Source organism: Agelaius phoeniceus, chromosome 1 (genome assembly GCF_051311805.1).
Source record: "Agelaius phoeniceus isolate bAgePho1 chromosome 1, bAgePho1.hap1, whole genome shotgun sequence".
NCBI classification, from domain to species: domain Eukaryota; kingdom Metazoa; phylum Chordata; class Aves; order Passeriformes; family Icteridae; genus Agelaius; species Agelaius phoeniceus.
In genome coordinates, this window is record NC_135265.1 from 147,657,499 (window position 1) to 147,678,117 (window position 20,619).

The following is a 20,619-nucleotide window of genomic DNA, read 5'->3' on the forward strand; positions in this document are numbered from 1 at the left end:
TCCAACAAAGAAGTCAATAGATTTTATGATGACTCAGATATTGATCAGAGTTAATGCCTGTATATTTAAAGTTTAACACTCAGATATCAAAACATTCTCTAGGCAGCTCTCCTTCAGCAGCCACTTACTCCTACACCTTTAGTAAACAGCCTCAAAGGATGACTTTCTTTAGGGAAGAACTAATTTCAATAATATTGACAAACATCAATTGCTAATACTGCATTCAACCCCTAAACAGGTCATCTCTACAGTACAGCATGCACATTGGTAGTGGCTATACTATAAAAGTTGTTTTGAAACTTGCACATAATTGGACCACACTGTTTCTTCTCTTTAATGACTGAATTTAGTTTTCAAGTTTGGGTATGTTATTCTACAAAAAAGCCCTAAACTCTTACACAGTTTCTAGTCAAAATACCTGTTAAGTATTGCAAAGGAACATCTGAAAATGCTCTGACCCCAAATTCTGCCTTGTTTTTGTGACATTTGGGCAGCAAGGTTAGGAATTATCCAAGTACTTCACAGACCATGAACTTCACACTTCTGTGGAGCTCTCATGAACTCAATGTTCAAAACACTACAAAAAGTGCTGAACTCAAAATTAGCTTCAGCACTCACAATAATCAGTTCTGGTTCATTTAAATAAAAAGAGTTACTTAAACTCTTTGGGAAGTCAAAACTTCACATTTACTTTCCTTCCCTCACCTGTCAACCCCTGAGTGCAGAGACCCCAGTGAATCAGTGGGGAAAGGGATAAGCAAAGAGCTGTGCTGAAAGAGAAGGAACAAGCAGAGTTTAAAGAACACTGAGAGGAGAATGAAAAATGGAAATTAGCAGACACCTGTGAGGAGGAAAGCTAACTGAGCAAAAGTCTTGATGTTTGAACCCAATAGGCACCTCAAGTTGAAAATTATTTCCTTTTGTTTGCTGCACCAAGGACCACCTGAATCTTTTAGATGATAATGGCATTAAGTGTCTGCACAAAATATAAGTACATTATTTTATAAAACCTGAAAACACATAAAAAAAGTTGTATTTTCACACATATACCTACATACACAAACAGGTGTATTTATTCATTCATATTTTATATACACACAAAACTATATGCACTTTTAGATTAATAAAGATATATGTGTATATATGTATAAACATGTACATGTGTGGGCATGTAAACACCCATACACACAACATCCAGTGAAAAATCAGGAAAAGTTCTCTATGTGTCTTGAATGATCATTTAAAATTTGTCCCTTGTCAAGTAATACCCATTTCACAGTAAATATATGAAAGTTGAATGTGGCTGGTTTAGAGAAGAAAGGAGCTCTTACCTGCTTCACCACTGTCACCGTGCCAGGTGCCATGGTAACGACAGAAGCCACTGCGGTGGCATCGTGGGACTCTGAACCCAGCTCAATGATCTGCTGCAGGATGTTTACAGCTGCTGGATCCAGTCTTTCACCTTATCAAAAAGACAGCAGCCATAAGATCATCACAGGAGAACAGTTCTGAGGCAATATGAATCAAACAGCACAGCCCTGACTCACAGCGCTGTTGGTACAATTCAAAAAGCTCAATAAAATGTGACATTTTAATAACAGATATATGGCAGGGAAGTATTCACAAAACAAATTTGCCCAGGGAATGCATGAATCAGCAAGTGCAGCCTCACAGATCACTTCTATGCCTATTTGAAAGAGATCTAAAAGAGTACATTGAATAAAGAAACAACAGCCACAAGTCATAGCAGGAATTGCAAATTAGGAAGCTGCAAGACTTTACAAATCCAAATGTGTATTTACCAGACATTCACCTTACACAGAACCTGCCTGTGTACCTATAACCATAACACCCATTTGGTATTTTAGAAATCTGTGTTTACCCTCTGTCTGGTCCTCTGCAATACCCCTCAACCTAAATGAAGAAGTTTTATCACTAACCTGCAGAAGGAAAAGGGCAATTGCTTGGGAAAACTCATACTGATCACTTTATAAACACTGGATCAGAACATGTCTGTCCTTTTTAAAAAATTCTCTGGTGTGTGCAGCCCTGCCAAAGGAAAGGGTTGTTTACAAAAAAAACCCAAACAAAATAGTTGTACTCTCACTTTTCACAAGGCGTGAAAGACCTGAATGCAGAAAAATGGTTTTTGTTATGGCCCACCATTCCTACATGGCCACTGTCAGCATGAGGGAGATGTCAGGCAGGGCAAGAAACTGTCAGGGCCATGTAAAGCTGCCTTATATTTGCTTTAATCACTGTCAGAGACAGAAAAAAGATAGAAAATAGAATAAATCTAATTTTCTAACTTAAACTCTTTTAAAGTGAGGTTGATACTGTGATAGTATAGGTAGTCTAGATCAGATAATTTAATTTCAAATAGAAAGTAGTTATATTTTGTAATTTATGTAAGAAACAAGTGTTTTTAAGTAGTGAAAAAGGTTTGCTTGCTTTGGGTTTTTTTAAATATGAAACTGTCTTTAGACAAGATACCACTGCTTTTATACTAAGAGGGAATATGCTGGAAGAGTACCTGAAGTTGGATGCTCTTAAAAGAAGATTACTCAAGAAATTATAGCTTCATGTTTAAAATAAAGACTGCTATGTACAGTATATTCCATGAAAACATTTATTTTAATTTAGATATACAGAAGTTTAAAAAAGTTCTCAAGAAGTTTTCAGTTATTCAGAATCTCAAGTCATTAGAAGTAATATACAGAAACTGGCAGTAATGTAATTTAATTGCAACATGCTTGGAAAATCCATAAAAACTGAGTTTTTGACATTTATCTGTATTGTGAACTATAAAGACTACAATGATAAACAATTGTAAAATGCTGTCTTTTCATAACCAGGGCATTTATTTACATGTATTAAAAAAAATTTTAAAAAGCACCCAGGAACACCTACTCTAGTCTCTGGTGTTTTAACACTCTCAGAAATCTGCGCATTTTTTTCTTTTCTTCTGGTTTTTGTTATTTATCACTTGGCAGACATTATCTAATACTACTCTTTTCCTTCTCAATCTGATACAGAAGAGCTCACTTAATTTTGTGTACCACCAAAATTGAGATTGTTAGTGCTGTCTTGGGAACATGGTAAATGAGCTATTCCACCATGTCACTCCTGCAGTCTTGCTGACTAAAGCCAGAGAAGGAGAAAAATAATAGCCAGAGAATTGTCATTAGATACACACCATCTACTCTGCCAAGATAGCTAATTTCACAGCATATTTAATAAAATAGGCAGGAAATTCCACACAGCTAATAATAAAGTGCAAAACAGGCAGTGATAAGTATTAATGACTTCAGGATATAGGAATTCATAATGAATTATAATTTCTCAATTATACTTAAAGCAAATATAACCCCCCAGAAGTAAGTTCTGGATGACTTATTTCATAATTTTTAATAGGAGATTACAGGAGGTTGTATATTGCCCAGTACACTCAAAAGGATTGGGTATTTTGGAATAAAAGGTGTATTTGTGTTCCAACCTAGGAAAAAGGTAACTTACTGTTCTCAGAAGTGTATCTGAGGTTCTGTAATGCAGCCACAGCAGCTTGAGTGCCTTGGACATCTTCTCCAGCCTCTGTGATATGGAGATACTGAGTGGATGCTTCTTCAGAAACCTCAGCAGTTAACTTGGAAACAAAGCCAAGGCATGAATAATCTCCTTTCAGTGATTTAACAGCAATAAGGAATGAGTTTGGACAACAAATACTGTAACAGCTATAGTGGGTGAAACAGAATTCAAGTTGCATGGGAGACAGGATAACCATCCCACAGTGCTCCTCTGGATTCTACTTCAAAAGTTGTTGTCCTGACCTTATTTGTGTTGCACATTTATCTTAAAACTAACAACAGACTTGTACTGTACCCGGGTTTAGCAAAGATCTTTTGAGCAAAATGAATTTATAATGCAGATCTGCTAAAACACCTCAGAAGCTTGAAAAAAAAATGGCACTTTGTCTCAGAAAAGTTATCCTTTCCATAAACTATGTTTTCTTCAAGACAAGCTGTCAATATATATTCCTGCTCTGATGAGATTCTATTGCCAATTCAGCAACAGAGTCATTCATGCACCCAGGATGTCCCCTTATTTTTCCAGCTTTGGGCAGCTACAGGGAAAGTGTACAGGTAATAATTTGGAATATGGATAAAGGACTTTGAAGGGTTACATTTTAAAATGTTGTCCTACTTCTTTGAACAGCTGTCTAAATATGAACCTACTCCAGTGTTTTTCAAAGACTTATCCTTCTGTGTGTAGATACTCAGTAACTGTTAGACAAGACCTGCAGGTCAGCTCTTCCAAATCAGGCATTAGATTTGTGATGGGGGCCAGACTGAAATTTAGCAGAAGAGGCCTCAAACTGGGGGTCAGCCAGCTGCAGTTGACTCCTGGCTTTTTCCTCTCACTGGATATCAAAATCAGCCTGCTTGGGCAGTGGAAGATACTCCTCTGGCCAACCATAATTTTTTAATGAAAGTGTCTAAATCTGTGGTTTTCCCATCAATTCTGCAACTCCAGGATTGAAGCTGAAAACACAGAACATATCATCAAAGACTTACTCTGCATGACATTGTAGTTTTTTCAGCTGATCAATTAAAAAATTCAGTTTTCTAGATTCTAGCCTTCTCTAGAGCAAGACATCAACTTTTTTATTTAGCTTTGCTCATCTTACAGTTAACACCAGTGAATATTCAGCATATTACAAAATGCAGGAAGTTTTTCAATTTCCTTTTTTTTTTAATAAAGTTTTTACCCTTTCTGCTGCAAACAGAGGACTAGAAGCCTAAAATGCAAAAATAAGCATTTACAATGTTGTTAACCCTACCATATATTAAAATTTAACAGACATAACAAGGCATGCATTCAAGCAAAGATAAGATCCCACAACCTTCTGATCTCATATGAAGTCAGGACCCCATTTTTTCACACTTCTTATTTTTATCCTTAATTTTAAAAAATCTTAGGGTCAAAGCCATTGTTATTTTGCTTTACCTCCCATTTGGTCTCCCCATCATTCTCCACCAACTTCATTCCATGCTTGTTTTTAAGATGTCTGTTGAACTCCCATTTTGTACCGTACACAAAGCTGCAAACAGGACACTTAATGCCACCTACAAGAAAACACAAATAAATTCTTTGAGCTATTTTCATATAAATTCTTTTTCAACACAGGAACAACCTGTTTAACTTGACCCCATCTCAATCAAGCCATGTAACTGTAAAATGTTTTCTTTTAGCCATTTGTCCAATATGAAATATGTTAATATTTAACATACACATTAGTGGATTACTTTAGTAATATTTTTTAAATGTGTCTTCTCTAATACAGCTGTTCTAATTTTCTCAAGTTTCCAAACCAACTTTTTTTTTTTTTCATTAGAAAAGTAAACTAGGAAGCATTAGCAATGTAATAGTCTCTTTACCCAAACATTTTTGTACTTGAGGTTTATGTTAAAAGGCAAACTGTAAATAAAGTTTTCTCTCTACAAAATGATGCACAGCAAGAAGTTAGCACAATGTTTAATGTGTGAGTGTGCAGCATTACAGGTAAAAAACTAAGCATGGTAAAATCATGAGAATCTAATTTTTTATACAAGATTAAAAAGCTTTTACTTCTTTTGCTTATGAAAGTCATTTGGTCAAATGTCAGATCTCACTTGCTTGTAATTATACAAATAAGTATTTCTTTTTTTTTCCCCTCTATTGACTTAAGACAACATGAATAACCTGCATGTGATAAATTGTTGCATTAGGTGACCAGAACTCACTGTAACAAATCTAATAGCAGGAACTGTGCTACCACAAGCCTGACTTCACTTCATTGTGGCAAAAGATGATTCTCACCCATCATGTTCCAAGGCATCAAACACATCAAACACACCCACAGAAGCTGGATATAAGCCAAGACCTGGCTGCACAGTCCTTTATGAGCAAGGCAATTAGAAAAAACATCTCATTTTACATTAATGAAAAGCTAGCATATGGTAACCAGGTGAAAAGAAACAAAATTTTTATTTTGATAAAACAGAAGGTAACTACACCCAGTCTCTAGGGTAATTTCAATGACACTTATAGTTACTACACCAACCCTCTTCTTTGCTAAGTCTTTACCAAACTTCACTGTTAGAGCAGATGCTAAATATTCCATCTCTAGGCAAAACTGAAGCAGTTTTTCTAAGGGAAACTCAAAAAGTTCAGATTAGAATAGATTAGATAATATTATCAGTTACAGAAAATGAAATTACATATTAATTTCACACCAATCGGTACTATTAGGAAAAACACATTGCTGTGAAGCAGTGAACACTTTTCTGCATTACTTGGATATCAAAATTATTATAACAACACACCAGGTAAATTAAATCTGTATTTTTTGTCATTATGACTTTAATTAAATAACAAGTAATAGAGGCATAGAATTCAACTGGTAATATATAACTCCATATCAGTGACTTGATATGGAAGCTCAGAAAAATTTATTTAATGACCTGAAATCTCCACAAGATAATTCTCATTTTTGTATAAAGAGAGCACGTGATGAGAGCTGTAAAACAGAACAGTGAGGCCACTACTGGATCCTCATCTATGGCCTGCACAAGCAGCTGCACAAACACAAACCAAAATGTGTCTCTTAGACATGTAAACAAAATGGTTATGGATGGGAGGGAGTATCAGTGAGGAGAAAAGAAACAAATTTGGGAAAATGGTATGTGACTTGCCCAGCACAAAGCAAATGAAACTATAAAATAAGCCATTAAATGAGCACATAGACAGGGCCTTGCAGAAAACTACTGGGTAATGTACAATATTCTTGCCACCTTTGCAGAATGTATCAAATTCTTATGTTGTTTGTTTTCCTTTATTACTTTATAATACTAAAATAAATGTCAGATCATAGACTTCTACTTAAACAAAGAAACACACACACACCCTTAAAAATCCCAAGCATTTCTCTGATCCTGGGTGATTCCAATTTCTAACCACAAGCCCAGAAATTACATACTGCTGTCTATCCTTGGCAATGCAGTTACTCCAATGAACACAGTCCCTCTTCTATGAATCATTCATTTATTTATAAGCTCATTCTAGGAATCTTGGGTACAGTCCAGCAGTCTACATTCATATAAATATTTCCAATTAAGTTTATTTGCAGTGCCTGCAATGCAGTCAAAAACCAACTGAGAGTAGAGGAGATGAGCAAGTGTGAGGCAATTCACTCTGGGCTCAGTAAGTAACTTAGAAAAAGCAAAATACAATACAAATAGATATAGACAGCTTTTATTAGATATTAATCTTTGTTACTTTCCCCTTTCAATTTCTTTTCAAGCCTTTTTGCTTGCTGGTACTCTCTCCTTTTCCTTTTCATCTACAGTCCCTTCATTTCAAAGGATTTGTTTAATATCAGGCCTGAAAGGTCTTTTTCCTTTATATGAATATATGAATAATTTTCCAAAATTGCTTTTCAGATCTATGAATACAGTAATTTAAACTAAATAGAAGCTTGTCAGACAGCAAGGTGCAACTTCTGGCCCAAGCAGCTCAGAAACCCACAGAATCATCCAAAGATTTGGGTTGGAAGGAACCTTAAAGATCATCTTGTTCCATCCCTGTGCCAATTGGCAGGGACAGCTTCCACTAGACCAGGTTGTTCAGGGCCTCATCCAACCTGGCCTTGAACACTTCCAGGCATGAGGCATCCACAATTTATCTGGGTAATTTGATCCAGTACCTCACAGTAAAGAATTTCTTCCTAACATCTATTACCCTGCATGATACCCAGGTGTCATACAGGACAAATATGATTTACTTGTCATACTGCAGAATGTGTCCACAGTGATCTGTTTGTGCTGTGTGAACCAAATACAGAAAACATGCAGATTTCCAAATCAGGAAAACTTTCATTAACTTCAATAGGATTCATGTTTATCACTTCCAAATGCAAATGTCTCCCACCAGGAACAATTCTCCCCATGGTGAGATACCAACACACTGAGAAAAATTGATGTTTCTATAGCATGATAAGGAATCTCTGGCCTTATTTGGAGCCCAGGTGCAAGATACATCTGATGCATCACAGGACAGGAAATTGAGTTGGCAAAGGAAGCTGCATGTGGGAAATCACACTTATTAATATAGCTTTCTTCATTACAGAGCCCTGAGAAGAGACACTGACTTCATAGCTCCTGCATGGATTTGATGCCTCATTACTACTCTAAAATGCCTGACTTTTCCACAGGTGAATGTGGAAAACAGGCACAGCACTACTGTCAGCAGAGGAAATATAAATGCTGTGTAAGGAGAGGAAGAGAAAGAAGGATGCAAAGGCAGAGATGGAAAGAACAGAAAAGGCTGTTTCTGTTGTGAGGGACCTACAAGGACCATCCAGTCCAACTGCCTGACCAGTTCAGGGGTGACCAAAAGTTAAAGCTCTTACTAAGGGCATTGCCCAAATGCCCCTTAAACACTGACAGCCTTCAGGCATTGATCACCTCTCTGGGAAGCCTCTTCCACAGTTTCACCACCCTCTTGTGATGGTGTTTGCAGGGGTCTTAGGATGATCTGACTCCATGTTTCAGAAGGCTTGATTTATTATTTTATGACATATATTACATTAAAACTATACTAAAAGTATAGAAGAAAGGATTTCATCAGAAGGCTAGCTAAGAATAGAAAAGGAATGGATAACAAAGGCTTGTGTCTCATACAGAGAGTCTGAGCCAGCTGACTGTGATTGGCCATTAATTAGAAACAAGCACATGAGACCAATCCCAGATGCACCTGTTGCATTCCACAGCAGCAGATAACCATTGGTTACATTTGTTCCTGAGGCCTCTCAGCTTCTCAGGAGAAAAAATCCTAAGGAAAGGATTTTTCAGAAAATGTGTCTGCGACACCCTCTCAGTAAAGAAATGCTTCCTAATGTCCAGTCTAAGCCTCCCAGGCACAGTTTTGAACCATTCCAACAAGTTCCATCACTGGATCCCAAGGAGAAGAGCTCAGCACCTCCCTCTCCCCCTCCTCTCCTCAGGAAGCTGTCAGAGAGCAATGAGGTCACCCCTGAGCCTCCTCCAAGCCAGACAAGCCCAGAGCCCTCAGGTGCCCCTCACAGGACAGGGCTCCCAGCCCCACCACCATCTTTGTTACCCTCTGGATACAGTCATGAGCCTTCACATCCTCACCTGGTGATCCCAGCCCTGAGCACAGCAGGACAATCCTCTCTTTTCCCTGCTGCTCATGCTGTGTTTAATGGTTTAATGCAGCCCAGGATGGGATTTGCCCTCTGGGCTGCCAGGGCTCACTGCTGGCTCCTGGAGAGCTGCTCCCAGCCAGATCCCTGTCTGCAGGGCTGATGTCCCCACTCAGACTGGTGCCAGGCATCCCTCCACCCTGGGGGCAGAAGCTAACATTTGACCTTGTCAAATTTCATCCTGTCCCATGTTCCAGGGTGGTGGGAAGAGGATATCCACCACAGGAAAAAGCTGAAGACTCTTCTCTCTCATCTCACTCCAATGTCTCCATTTTAAGGCTACTCTTGCATCTCAACAGCTTTACAGTTCTTTTGGTTCAGTGGAAAAGAATTACCTTCAGAAATGCATTTATCTGGCTCCCAAAGGGAAAGGAAAGCCTAATCAGTATAAGATTAATTTTCTTTGTTCCAAACATTGCAAGTATGATCCCTAATTTATACTAGGAGAATTCATTCTCTCATATCTATTCCTAAAAGTAGCTACAGACAAATAATTCCTAGCAGTGCTCAGATATTTGGGAAGTTAAACAAAGCTCCCCATGGTGAAGAGTTTTCCCTTCATCTGGGTGACTACAAAATAGAGGCTCTGAGTACTGACCAAGCAAATATTACTTCCTTAAAACAACTGCAGGTTCCCCATGGACTTGTACTGCCTGTGAAAATAATCATAAGATTGCACTATATATTCCTACTCTGTTATAGATATTTACTTTGAAAATTATTTGGCTGGGGATTTTTTTGGACAAAAGGAAACAAAGAAATGTTATATAAAACCAACAGACTGAGATTACTTATTGTATTTATACATTTTCCCCTTATAGAGCAAGTTTAAAGGGAAAGTCTCCAACTGAGTTATCTTTCTCTGTGTCACGATTTCAGTATTTTAACAAGGATTAATGCCTTCAATAGATAAATGTTATGTGCTAGATTAATGATTTGAAATAGCATTTAGAAACAATGCAACCTTAAAAGAATTACACTTAATTCATTATCTAATACAATAGCATTATTTTGCTCTATTCCCTTCAACAAAATCAGAAACTGAAGATTCCAAACGCTGAAACTGTTGGTAGTTTCTACTAAAAAATAGGGAAAACACTTTCTAAAATTATAACAAAGAAGGAAACTTAATTTTACCAAGAATTAAAATATTTTCCACACAATTTAATACTTAATCTGGCTTTCTCCTCTTCTTGCTCAATATTCTTCACACCAGGCACTAGAACTGAAGGAGCTTTACACCCATAAATGTACCTGACTGTATAATCAGTTGTTTGCTTTGGTTCATCTACCCAGTGTGTAACAGCAAAGTTACTTATGGGAGTCAGACTAATCCTAAATTAAACTGTGGTGATTTCTGCTTTACTAGTAATACATTCTTGGCTTACTTACACACACAAGGTGTGCTTTCTTTGCCCATAAACCACATTCTGAGCATAACAATTCCTAACCTGTTTTACCTGTACTCTCTTTTCTCCCCAAATTTTTCTAGTGGGGGAATAATTTACTGCCATTTACTCTTCACTCTCTTTCCTTATGTTTGCTCAACCCAACCTCGAGTTCAACCTTGCAGAATTGTCACAGAAATTTATCAGCAGAATGGTAGAAATTTATCATTCATTTCAACATGCAGTGATACTTGACTTGCAAAAAGAGACAAACAAGTGTAAATGATAAATGTATGCAACAACAAATAGCACAGTCAAGGTCAAACAGAACTTTGGTTCCCATACCCTTAAAAACCAAGAACAAAGGACACTGAATGAAGGGTAAAATGTGGCCATTTCAGAATTACTAAAAAGGAATAATGATTTATCATATAGTACCCAATAAACTGAAGAACACATACTGCACAGAAGTTTAGCTTCACACCAAGTTTCCTTCAGCAAAAAAAACAAACAAACCAACAAATCTTATTTGGTGGAGATGTACCTTGCTGGATAAGAGCTTCAGCTGCAGGCTCCCCAGAGCCTGCATTGACATACTCTTCATTGGGATGCTTCCTGTTGTAATGCCTCTTCAGGGACCCCGATATATTGCAGGAATAGTGGCAGTGTGCACAGCGGAAGGGCTGGGAGCAAAAAGGAAAATGTTGGACTGTATTTCCTCACCTCTTCAGGATACTGGGCTAAGCTGCAATGTTTTGATCCCAAGAAACCATGTTCATTTCTGGCTTGGGCATCTTTCAAGGGAACTCTCGAAAATTCAAAATAAATTGAAGTTGTAATTAAATATTACCTAAATTAGGTTCTTTTTATTATGTGCAGGACAGCAAATATTCTCACTATTATAAGATTATTACCCAGTTCTTGTAATTCAGTAAATTGTGTATTTTTGTAATTGATGATAACAGTTCTGATCATGTGGAGACTCTCTACTATGGAATGACTCAGCTGCTGTGAGCTTTGGTCTGACAAAGGTCAGCAAGACAACTGAAATAACTGAAAGTACAACATGATTGTACAGCCAATCTAATTTAACAGCTTTCCTTTCCCTTTCCTTTCCTTTCCTTTCCTTTCCTTTCCTTTCCTTTCCTTTCCTTTCCTTTCCTTTCCTTTCCTTTCCTTTCCTTTCCTTTCCTTTCCTTTCCTTTCCTTTCCTTTCCTTTCCTTTCCTTTCCTTTCCTTTCCTTTCCTTTCCTTTCCTTTCCTTTCCTTTCCCTTCCCTTCCCTTCCCTTCCCTTCCCTTCCCTTCCCTTCCCTTTTTACTTTTCCCTTTTCTTTCACCTTTCCCTGTCATTTGCATTTCTCTGACCATTTGGTGAGCTGACTTTGGCAACTAAATTAATTAATTTTTTAAGAACATGTCTCTTTTCAACTGACAGAGAGACAAATTCCTAAAGAAAAAAAAATTAGGAAAGCAAACATTTGAGCCTAAAGTTGACCTTTGATAATAACTTTCTGACTGAGATATATCACAGTCATAGGGAGCTTGACACGAGCATTAGGTCCTGGTAAAAGCATGCAGATGTTGACTGAGGTCCTCAGGGAAAAGTCAAGTACCTCAGAATAGGATGGAAAATGTTTCATGCACAGCAGTCCCACCTAAAGCTCCTCAGCAGAAAATGGCTGGTACAGAAATGTTCATCCAGGAGCTGAATTTAAAGCAGGGAAATGTCTGCAGTCAGGGTACATTGATTAGAAAACTCTCCTAAGCTCATTGCTCATGATCTTCCTTCAGGTTCCAAACAGCAAAAATAAGGAAGAAAGGTGATGTTCAGACTCCCTTAACCTTATGCTTCAGAGGGTACTGTAAAATTCAGCTACTCAATATTTCAGAGATGGGTACTCTCTTTCTATTGCTGAAACTGTCATTTTTTAAAGAAAATAATGAGGCAGACTGCTGTGCTCTTGTAGCACTCACTTGTGCAAGTCATGCATGTTCCCTGCTATTGGATAGCAGGATTGCAAATTCATGGAGCTGGGAAATAGGATGGATTAAAGGATCATTAGGTCACATAAGTAGTGACATTTCTCTGAGCCTGAAAACAACTGTCCTAGAAGGAAGCAAACATTTTTTGAACTCTCTAAACAAATACTCCTGATTGATCTAACCCAGAGTTCAGTTCTCTTGACAATGTCCTGAATTTCCACATTTTTGTGTAGGCAGGTCCCAGGGTCAGAAATAGCTGCATTTCAAGAACTGCACTGTGAGTGCATTCATCACTTTAGCCATCAAAAAAGGAAAATTATGTATTTTCATTTACAAAAAATCTTTTTAAAAATGTAAGTTTGGAGCAAAACCACATACTTGAGACAGAAAAATTGTTTTTTCAAAATGTAAAATCTCTTTAGATAACTTGTTTTGTCTTGCAAAACTTAAACCATCACTGAAAAGACTGCTTGCCTTGCTGCTTTATGGTACTTGTTAAGAATACCTGCAGTGTACTCTTTATAGAAGTAAAATGATCTGTTAGATAATGAAAGGTGTAACATATGAAATAGTATCATGTTTTCAATAAGAAATATGTTCACTGTTAAGATAAAGCCTCACATTAAAATGAACATTTTCTCAAATAAAAAATACTGTATTTTCTGGAAAAGGAACCAGTATAATCCCTATTTACTGAATATAACATTTCAAAATACATTACATTAGGACCTATCACACTGAGAACCTATGTTAAAATTTAGCAATAAAAACATACTGCCATTTATTAAAATAAACTGTATCTCTAATCTAAATACTTCATAGAAACATGAACAATTTTCAAAACTCTTTCCAATGCATGTTTCAGATAAATGCGGTGTTTTAAAATTAATTCTATTCCATTTTCTTCAAGTATATGAACACATCTTTAGTACAAGAGACTGGCAAATTTCAGGGAAAATTTAGGTGGGCAATGAACAGTGATAGAAGGGATTTGCTTTCATACCTCCCTAGGACATTTTAAGGTACATATTGGATTCACTCACTCAAGGGCTGATAATCAAAGCCAATAAATTTGTTTCATATTGCAACATACAGATATTTTTGTCAAGTAAAACTACTAATTACAAATTGGTCATGAACAAAATAACCCTATCTCAAAAATCTGAATATAAAGTCAAAATTTCCAAAATATTAAAATGTTTATATACTGTTAATTGTCATCAAACAAGAAAATGTGCCAGTTTTATTACTATTGTCTAAAGTTCTGTGTATTTCCTAATCACTTTAAGCATGTTTTATATGTGTTCTTACCTTGAAAGAGACGTGTTGTTCCATATGACGTAGGAGCTGTGGTTTCTGGGCAGCTGTATAGTCACACACTGTGCATTTAAACTGCTTTCCTGCAATGGGAATAGCAAATGGAATAATTTTTTTGTATTTAAGTTCAGAAAACTACTGATTCTATTTCCTTATTAAGATAAATTCCCAAATGCTAAGAATGAACAATGAACAACAAGAGAAGTCTGGCACTTGCTCTGCAAAATTTTGGTTAAATAGAGCTAAGAGCAGAATAAGGGAGGAAAAAAGGCTCGAGTGCAATCTTTAAATTATAAGCATTAAATGCTCTGGATTCTCCTGGGATAGTCACTTGGGAAAGAAGAAAAAGAATTGTTATGGTGCACACTAAATGGAAGAAGGAAATCCATTATTTACAACTGCAGGCACAGCTACTTTGCTGTTTGTAAAGCACACTTGGAAATCCTTAAAACACCAATGTTTGATCTTGTTCACATGGGTTTAGTTATTTCTGTCTCCAGCACTGAATTGTTATGATTCAAATACATTTTCCCCTCAAAGCAGTCTCTCTCTCTCACTAATCTATTTTTTCCCTTATGATTTAAATGAACACAATTTCCTTCCTTTTATTCTCTGGGTTTCATACTCTCTTTCTCCTTATTTTGCCTCTAAGATTCTATCAGTCCTGCTACCTGCAGCCAACGTACAAAGTGCATTAAATAGTGAAGGACTTCATTCCTGAATTAAATGTGCTCAGCTGGCAAATTGTATTTTAATGATGTGGAAAAAGATGCTAAAAACTATTCCAAAAGTAAAAGAATCAAAAGGTAAAGTAGAAGTAGAATAGATAATGTTCTGTATTATCACAAAGAGATGGGGTTTCTTAGATTCCAGATGCTGACGAAAAAGGTAAAAGCATTTTATACCAAATGTGAAAGTTTCTATAAAACACAGCTAAGAAGCACCTTCTGGTATCTAAATAAAATAATGAAAATCATGCTTTCTGGTTTACTTCTACCCACAAGCAGTAATGACCCTGGACTACAGAACTGCTTGTTATCATGTCACTCTTGAGAAGTCTGTCTTCTGGAAAAGAATAAATCAGACACAAAACTACTTTATATTCCATGACTTAAATTGACCTTGCAGGGCTCTGATATTTGAACAAAAATTGCTTGGATTCATAAGTCAGGAAGACAAGACTCATAAACAGTGAAACAGCTTTCAAATTCACTTATTTGTGAAATAACTGAAGAACACTAGATGTGTGCTGCTAAGAACTTCTGCAGTGCTGTCACTACAGCAAGGGACACTGGGCAAAGAGAAACTGTCACTCAGAATACTGAATGTCCCCTGACAAACCACATTCCTGGTGACAAATGTCCTTTTTCACAAGAGTTTGAAATGCATGAAAAGTTTGCTGGGGTGGACTTAGTGAGGAAAATTACTTAAGACTCCACAGAGAGTGAGATCCTGCTTCCACTGGAGACAATGGTCAAACTCACCTTCCAAAGGTACTGGGAATTTCCTGGAACAGTTCTGGAAGTGTAAAAAGCAAGGCACAAGAACCTAAGTCTTGGATTTATTTGTGCCAGTCAAAAATGGAGGTTTACCAAAAAGGAACACAGAGTCATGGAATGGTTTGGGTGGGAAGGGACCTTAAAGGTCATCTTGTTCCAGCCCCCATCACCCTGGGATGGTTGGGACACTTTCCACTAGAAGTCCCTGGAGTTATTCCAGAAGATGATGAATGTGAAGCCAGATAAAGAAGGCTCCTGGTAATAAGAATGCCTCTAGAGCCAAGGTTTCAACCTGACCTAGCAGTAACTTATAAAAGAACACAGTTCCTCACATGGATTTGAATGGTTAAAGCTAACTTCACACTTTTAAACCCAATCCAGACATGGCTAGATCCTGCTCAACTAAGGTACTGTTCTTAACAACACTAAATTTCAAAGCAGCCTCAGATGAATTGCATTAATGACTTATACACACATAGATTTGTTCAAGAAATCTAAGTAACACACAGGTGAAAACAAATTCAACTTTCATTGCTGAATTTCCCTATTTGATCGTGCCAGATGGTGAAAACAAAACAGAAAGGTTTTGAAATGAAACCCCATGAAGTGATTTTTTTTTTACAGGGCCATAGAAAGATACCTTTTTATTTTTCTTTATAGACTGATCATGCTTGAAATTTTATTTTCTTTTACATACAACAACTTGCCTCCTTCTCCTAGCAAGAAATCAGCTGAAGTTTGCATTTGATAAGTAAAATCTTGATTCTCACATATGAAGCTTAGATGCATATGCCAGACCTACTTGGTACTGATCAACTGACTTCAAAATACTGGAAAGTACTTTTTGAATAACAAATGATTGATTGATTTACCAACATAAAGCATTTCTGCAATAACTTTGGTAATAAAACAATAACTATAATCTTCCTGGAAGATTTAGCATATTGGTAAAAAGGATTGTTTCTTCCACTTGAACACACAGACATAAGCATTAAAAAATATCTCTGACACAGAAACTTCAAATATATTCTAAAAATGTAACAGAGCATTGTGTGCTTTCTCTGAAGATGTAATTTGAAAAAAAAAAAAGAATCTAAATTAAATGGTCAATAAAAAGTGGAATGAGGTTTCACACACTTGCATGAGTAACAAAAATCAAGCTACTAAGTCATAATGAAGTTCTGTACAACTTATTCTGCTAAATAATTTACTTCAGTATGATAGTCACAGAATAATAAAGTACACTGTTGTGCCCTAAACTTTGATATAAAAGGGGATACTTTTCTGGATGTGCATCTTGCTTTTTTCAGTTATCATCACAGAAATGATAAAACTGCAGGGCAAATGAGGTGCTGAGTGTGAGACTGTAGAGAGTAAGTGCCCAGGTTTGCCACTGGCTGATTAGACACCAGGATCCAAATAATATTCTCATAGAATAAAACAGTGAGAGACTTTAAAGTAAGAGACAGAACTATTGGCAATTCAAATTTCTACTGAAATAAACAATTCTCTGTTAGAAGAAGGAAGGCATACAAAGCCAATATGAATTTCAGAGAAACCTAATATTTCAGAGACAGCTGCCTTTCACAGAAATTAATTTCACAAAGTTTTGAATTATTTCCCAAATGGTGTCTCCTGGGAATAAAATAAATCTGTAAATCACACTCAAGTGTTCAACTGAAAAGCATTTGTTAATAAGCCCTGTGGTACAGCCAATATTTATTGTTCTAAAATAGATTTAATAATTAGATAATAGATTTAATGCACTTACCATCAGCAGTATGAAGGAGTTTATGGCTCTTCAAAGTGCCTTTTGATTTGAACTTTTTCCCACACATATCACAAAGGTGGGTTTTCTCTGTGCTGTGACGATTCATGTGAGCTTTCAAATTGCTCTTGCTGCGAGTGGCATACTCACAGAGGGAACATTTGAAGGGTTTCACACCTAAAAATGAAAAAAAAAATGAAAACATATGAAACAACCAGGCTGTGCCTTTCCAGGCTGGACATTTGCCTGAAAGAAATTTCAGATCATGTGAACAACATGGACAAAGAGAAACACTTCAAAATTTGTATCTCTACAAATAAGAAATTTCATCTACAGCTTCTGTGTAGATGATGCTGAGCTCATGACAGCATCACTTAACTTGCTAAGAGAAAGGAGGAGTTCTTTCACAATTGAATATTGCCCTACTGAAGCCAGGTATTAAGTTTGGCCAGGAAAATACTGATATTTGGGCCTTGCTATGCCTACCCTCCCTTTAGAAGTAAAATCCAGGCTGCCTGTGTTTATGCCAAGCTTGTGTACATGTCTCCCTCCAGAAGTCTTCAGGTAACTCCCATGCTCTGTTTACTACAATCAAGAGTGAGGAAACCTGTTGTAAGGAGGACTGCTTCATTAGGCAGTTAACATGAAAGCAGAAGTTAAGTGTGCAAGCTGTGTTTTACTGTTAATTAGTGTCATATTTGCTAATGGTTCAGGCAGATAGAAACACTTAAAACTTCTCTTCCCTCAAATTGTCCAAAGCATACAGAGAAATACCCAGTGGATCATCTAACAGGTCTATAGCAACAAAGTAAATCCTTCAAAGAAAAGATGAATAAATCTGAATTGGCAGAGTAGTTCCACAGTTTCATGAGGGTCTGCACATTTTAGATTGATACTTGTGACCTTAAAGTTAGATTTACAAGCATGAAGAATTACAGTCTGCTTTAAGCAGACTTGATTGCACACTTTGATTTGGGAGGAAATTTCTATTCACCTGTTTCTCATGCCAGGTTGATGGCATGGGTTCCCAGTTCCAGTCAGAATAAAAGAACTTTGTCTATATAATACACAAGGAATTCCTCTAACCTACATTCTGCCTTACCTAAACTCCTTAATGGAGCAAAGGCCACTGGAGAGGAGCCCTGCTCTGCTACACAGGCAGGAAAGCTCAGAGTTAGAGCATTCAAACAAACATGCTGAACTACCTATATGGGAACACTTTGGAAAGATGATACCAGCTTGAGAGCACCAAATCCCATTATCCCCTTTATGCAGAGGGATGGCTGAAGAACCTAAAATCACAGGCAATCTGTTCCACAGATTACTAATGGGACAAAAGACCATGTAAGTTGTCTTCAACCTTTTATAAAAATACATAGACTGGGTAGACACAAGATTTTACTGTCTAAAGATTTGAAATTCAAGGCATTTTTAACCCATGTGTTGCCTTATTACTGGAATTTTTCAAATTTGTGTCAAAGGCAGCTAGCTGCCATGCTCTGCAGGATTTAATTAAAATATTCACAGAATTTTATGTACACATCAAAGCAACTGGATTTCAATTGGTGTACTAACAGATTTCCAGACCAAGGATTTTTGGACAAATGTAAAAGGAGCAGCAGAGACTCATAAGAAGATACAGAAAATTACTTGTTTCAAAATACTGAGCATTTATTTAATTCACTCCTCCTTACTCACATAGAATACTTTATAGATGTTTATGAATGTGTTCTGGAAAAAAATTGCATAAGAATTTTAATAATTTTTATAAAACATTTAAACTGTCTGTTAATGTTCTGAGTGTGAAGTTTCATATGTGATCCCGAATCCATTAAATGGATTAATTAACCTTCAATGTAGCTTAAAGTTTTGCATTTGAGTACAGAAATAAACTTGAATTTGTTTTTGGTTGGTTTTTTTTATGTCAGCAAAGCTTCAGTGGAATATGAGACTCATTATATGCTCAAAAGCTTAAAAGCAGAGTTTTACCTTCATGAGCCCAAATATGACGTTGAAGGTCTGATCCATTCTTCATAAAATAAAAATCACAGTGGGGACATTTCACAGCTCGTTTTCCAATAAGTCCTTTCAGCTGAACTCTTCTGCCAAGAATCTCAGAAATAGTAGTCATTGAAACCTCTGAGAGAAATGCAGAAGGTAGTAAGAACCAGAAGGACATGAGGCAATTTATTTTGTAATACTGAAGAGCTAGATCCTGATTCAGTCCAACTTTTAAAAGTTGTATTTCCCCTACTACCACTCAAAACTGACTTCAGCAAAGAGCACAAGGACCCTTTTTTCCTTTAAGCCTTCTAGGATGCTCTGTCCTTTCTCTCCTGATGTGTGAACTCACTGTCCTCACTGCCTGTTTAAAAAAAATAGTATTTTAAATATAAAAAAACTCAGTTGGGCCACTGGCACAAAAGATCATTTTCTTACTGTGACCCTTCTCCATAAGCTAAATTGGCAATTTTTTCTTCAATATTTTCAAAAGCTTTATTCACGATTTCAGCCCAGATTTCCAGATGTCAAGGATCTGAAGACAATTCACTTCAGCCACAGCTACAATTGTCAGAATTCTGATAATCAGGCAATTTAAAGGGAAAACCAGGCTCATGGAATAAATGTGACTGGAAGGGACCTCTAAGGTCACCTACTCCCAGCAGAGTCAAATTTACAGTTCCATTTTCAAAGTTAGATCAAGTTGTCTGGGGTCATATCCAGTCCTGTCCTGAACATATCTAAGGATGCAGATTCTACAGCCTCTCTTGGCCCACTGCAGTGTTTAACCATCTTTACAGTCAAAACTGTTTTCCCTAGTTCTAGTCAGAATCTTGTTCCAACTGACATCCCTTCAATGTACAGCTCCAAGAAAAATCTCCCTCTGTCTTCTTTTTAATTAGATTGCTGAAGACAGCAATTAAGATTCCTCTCCTGGCCTTTTTTTGTTCAAGCTAGACACACTCAATTCTGTGTATTTCCTTCATATGAGATAATGTTTTGGTTGTCACAGTGAAAAAGTTCAAAATAATGAAGTTTAAATTAAAGTGGCCTAGACACATAATGAAAACACTGCCAGATGCTTTTAAAAATAAATCAAATTGCTCAATGCACGTCAGATGAATGAAATGCTATCTCTTGACTTAATGAAAGTACAACACTCATGAAATCTAAACCTTAAGACATGAAAGCTGGTGACATATTATGCCCCAAATCTTATAAACTTGAAAGTTCCTGTCTAAACTTCAATTTTTACCAAAAATCACCTTGTCTCCTGATGGTCGGTCCCAGAATAGAATCACAAAAATCCTGCCTGAACTCATATGAATAGGGAAAATAACCTCAAAAGGTAACTATAAAAGCCCATGAACTGAGCAGAGATAAGTTCTAAGGTACCAAAAAAA

At 36.8% G+C, this 20,619-nt stretch overlaps 1 protein-coding gene across 4 annotated transcripts in view; it reads right to left on the reverse strand.

Annotated features, from left to right (window-relative positions):
- ZFAT (zinc finger and AT-hook domain containing) overlaps window positions 1-20,619 on the reverse strand; it is a 115,927-nt gene that overhangs the window by 11,536 nt on the left and 83,772 nt on the right. For 3 of the 4 annotated variants that reach the window (XM_077189272.1, XM_077189257.1, XM_054630691.2), the window contains 7 exons: window positions 19,205-19,354; window positions 17,219-17,392; window positions 13,943-14,031; window positions 11,192-11,330; window positions 5,005-5,123; window positions 3,517-3,643; window positions 1,332-1,462 (listed from right to left, as the gene is read on the reverse strand). In XM_077189272.1, the coding sequence (XP_077045387.1) occupies window positions 1,332-1,462; window positions 3,517-3,643; window positions 5,005-5,123; window positions 11,192-11,330; window positions 13,943-14,031; window positions 17,219-17,392; window positions 19,205-19,354 (929 nt within the window). The other variant, XM_054630700.2, reaches the window with a different exon arrangement.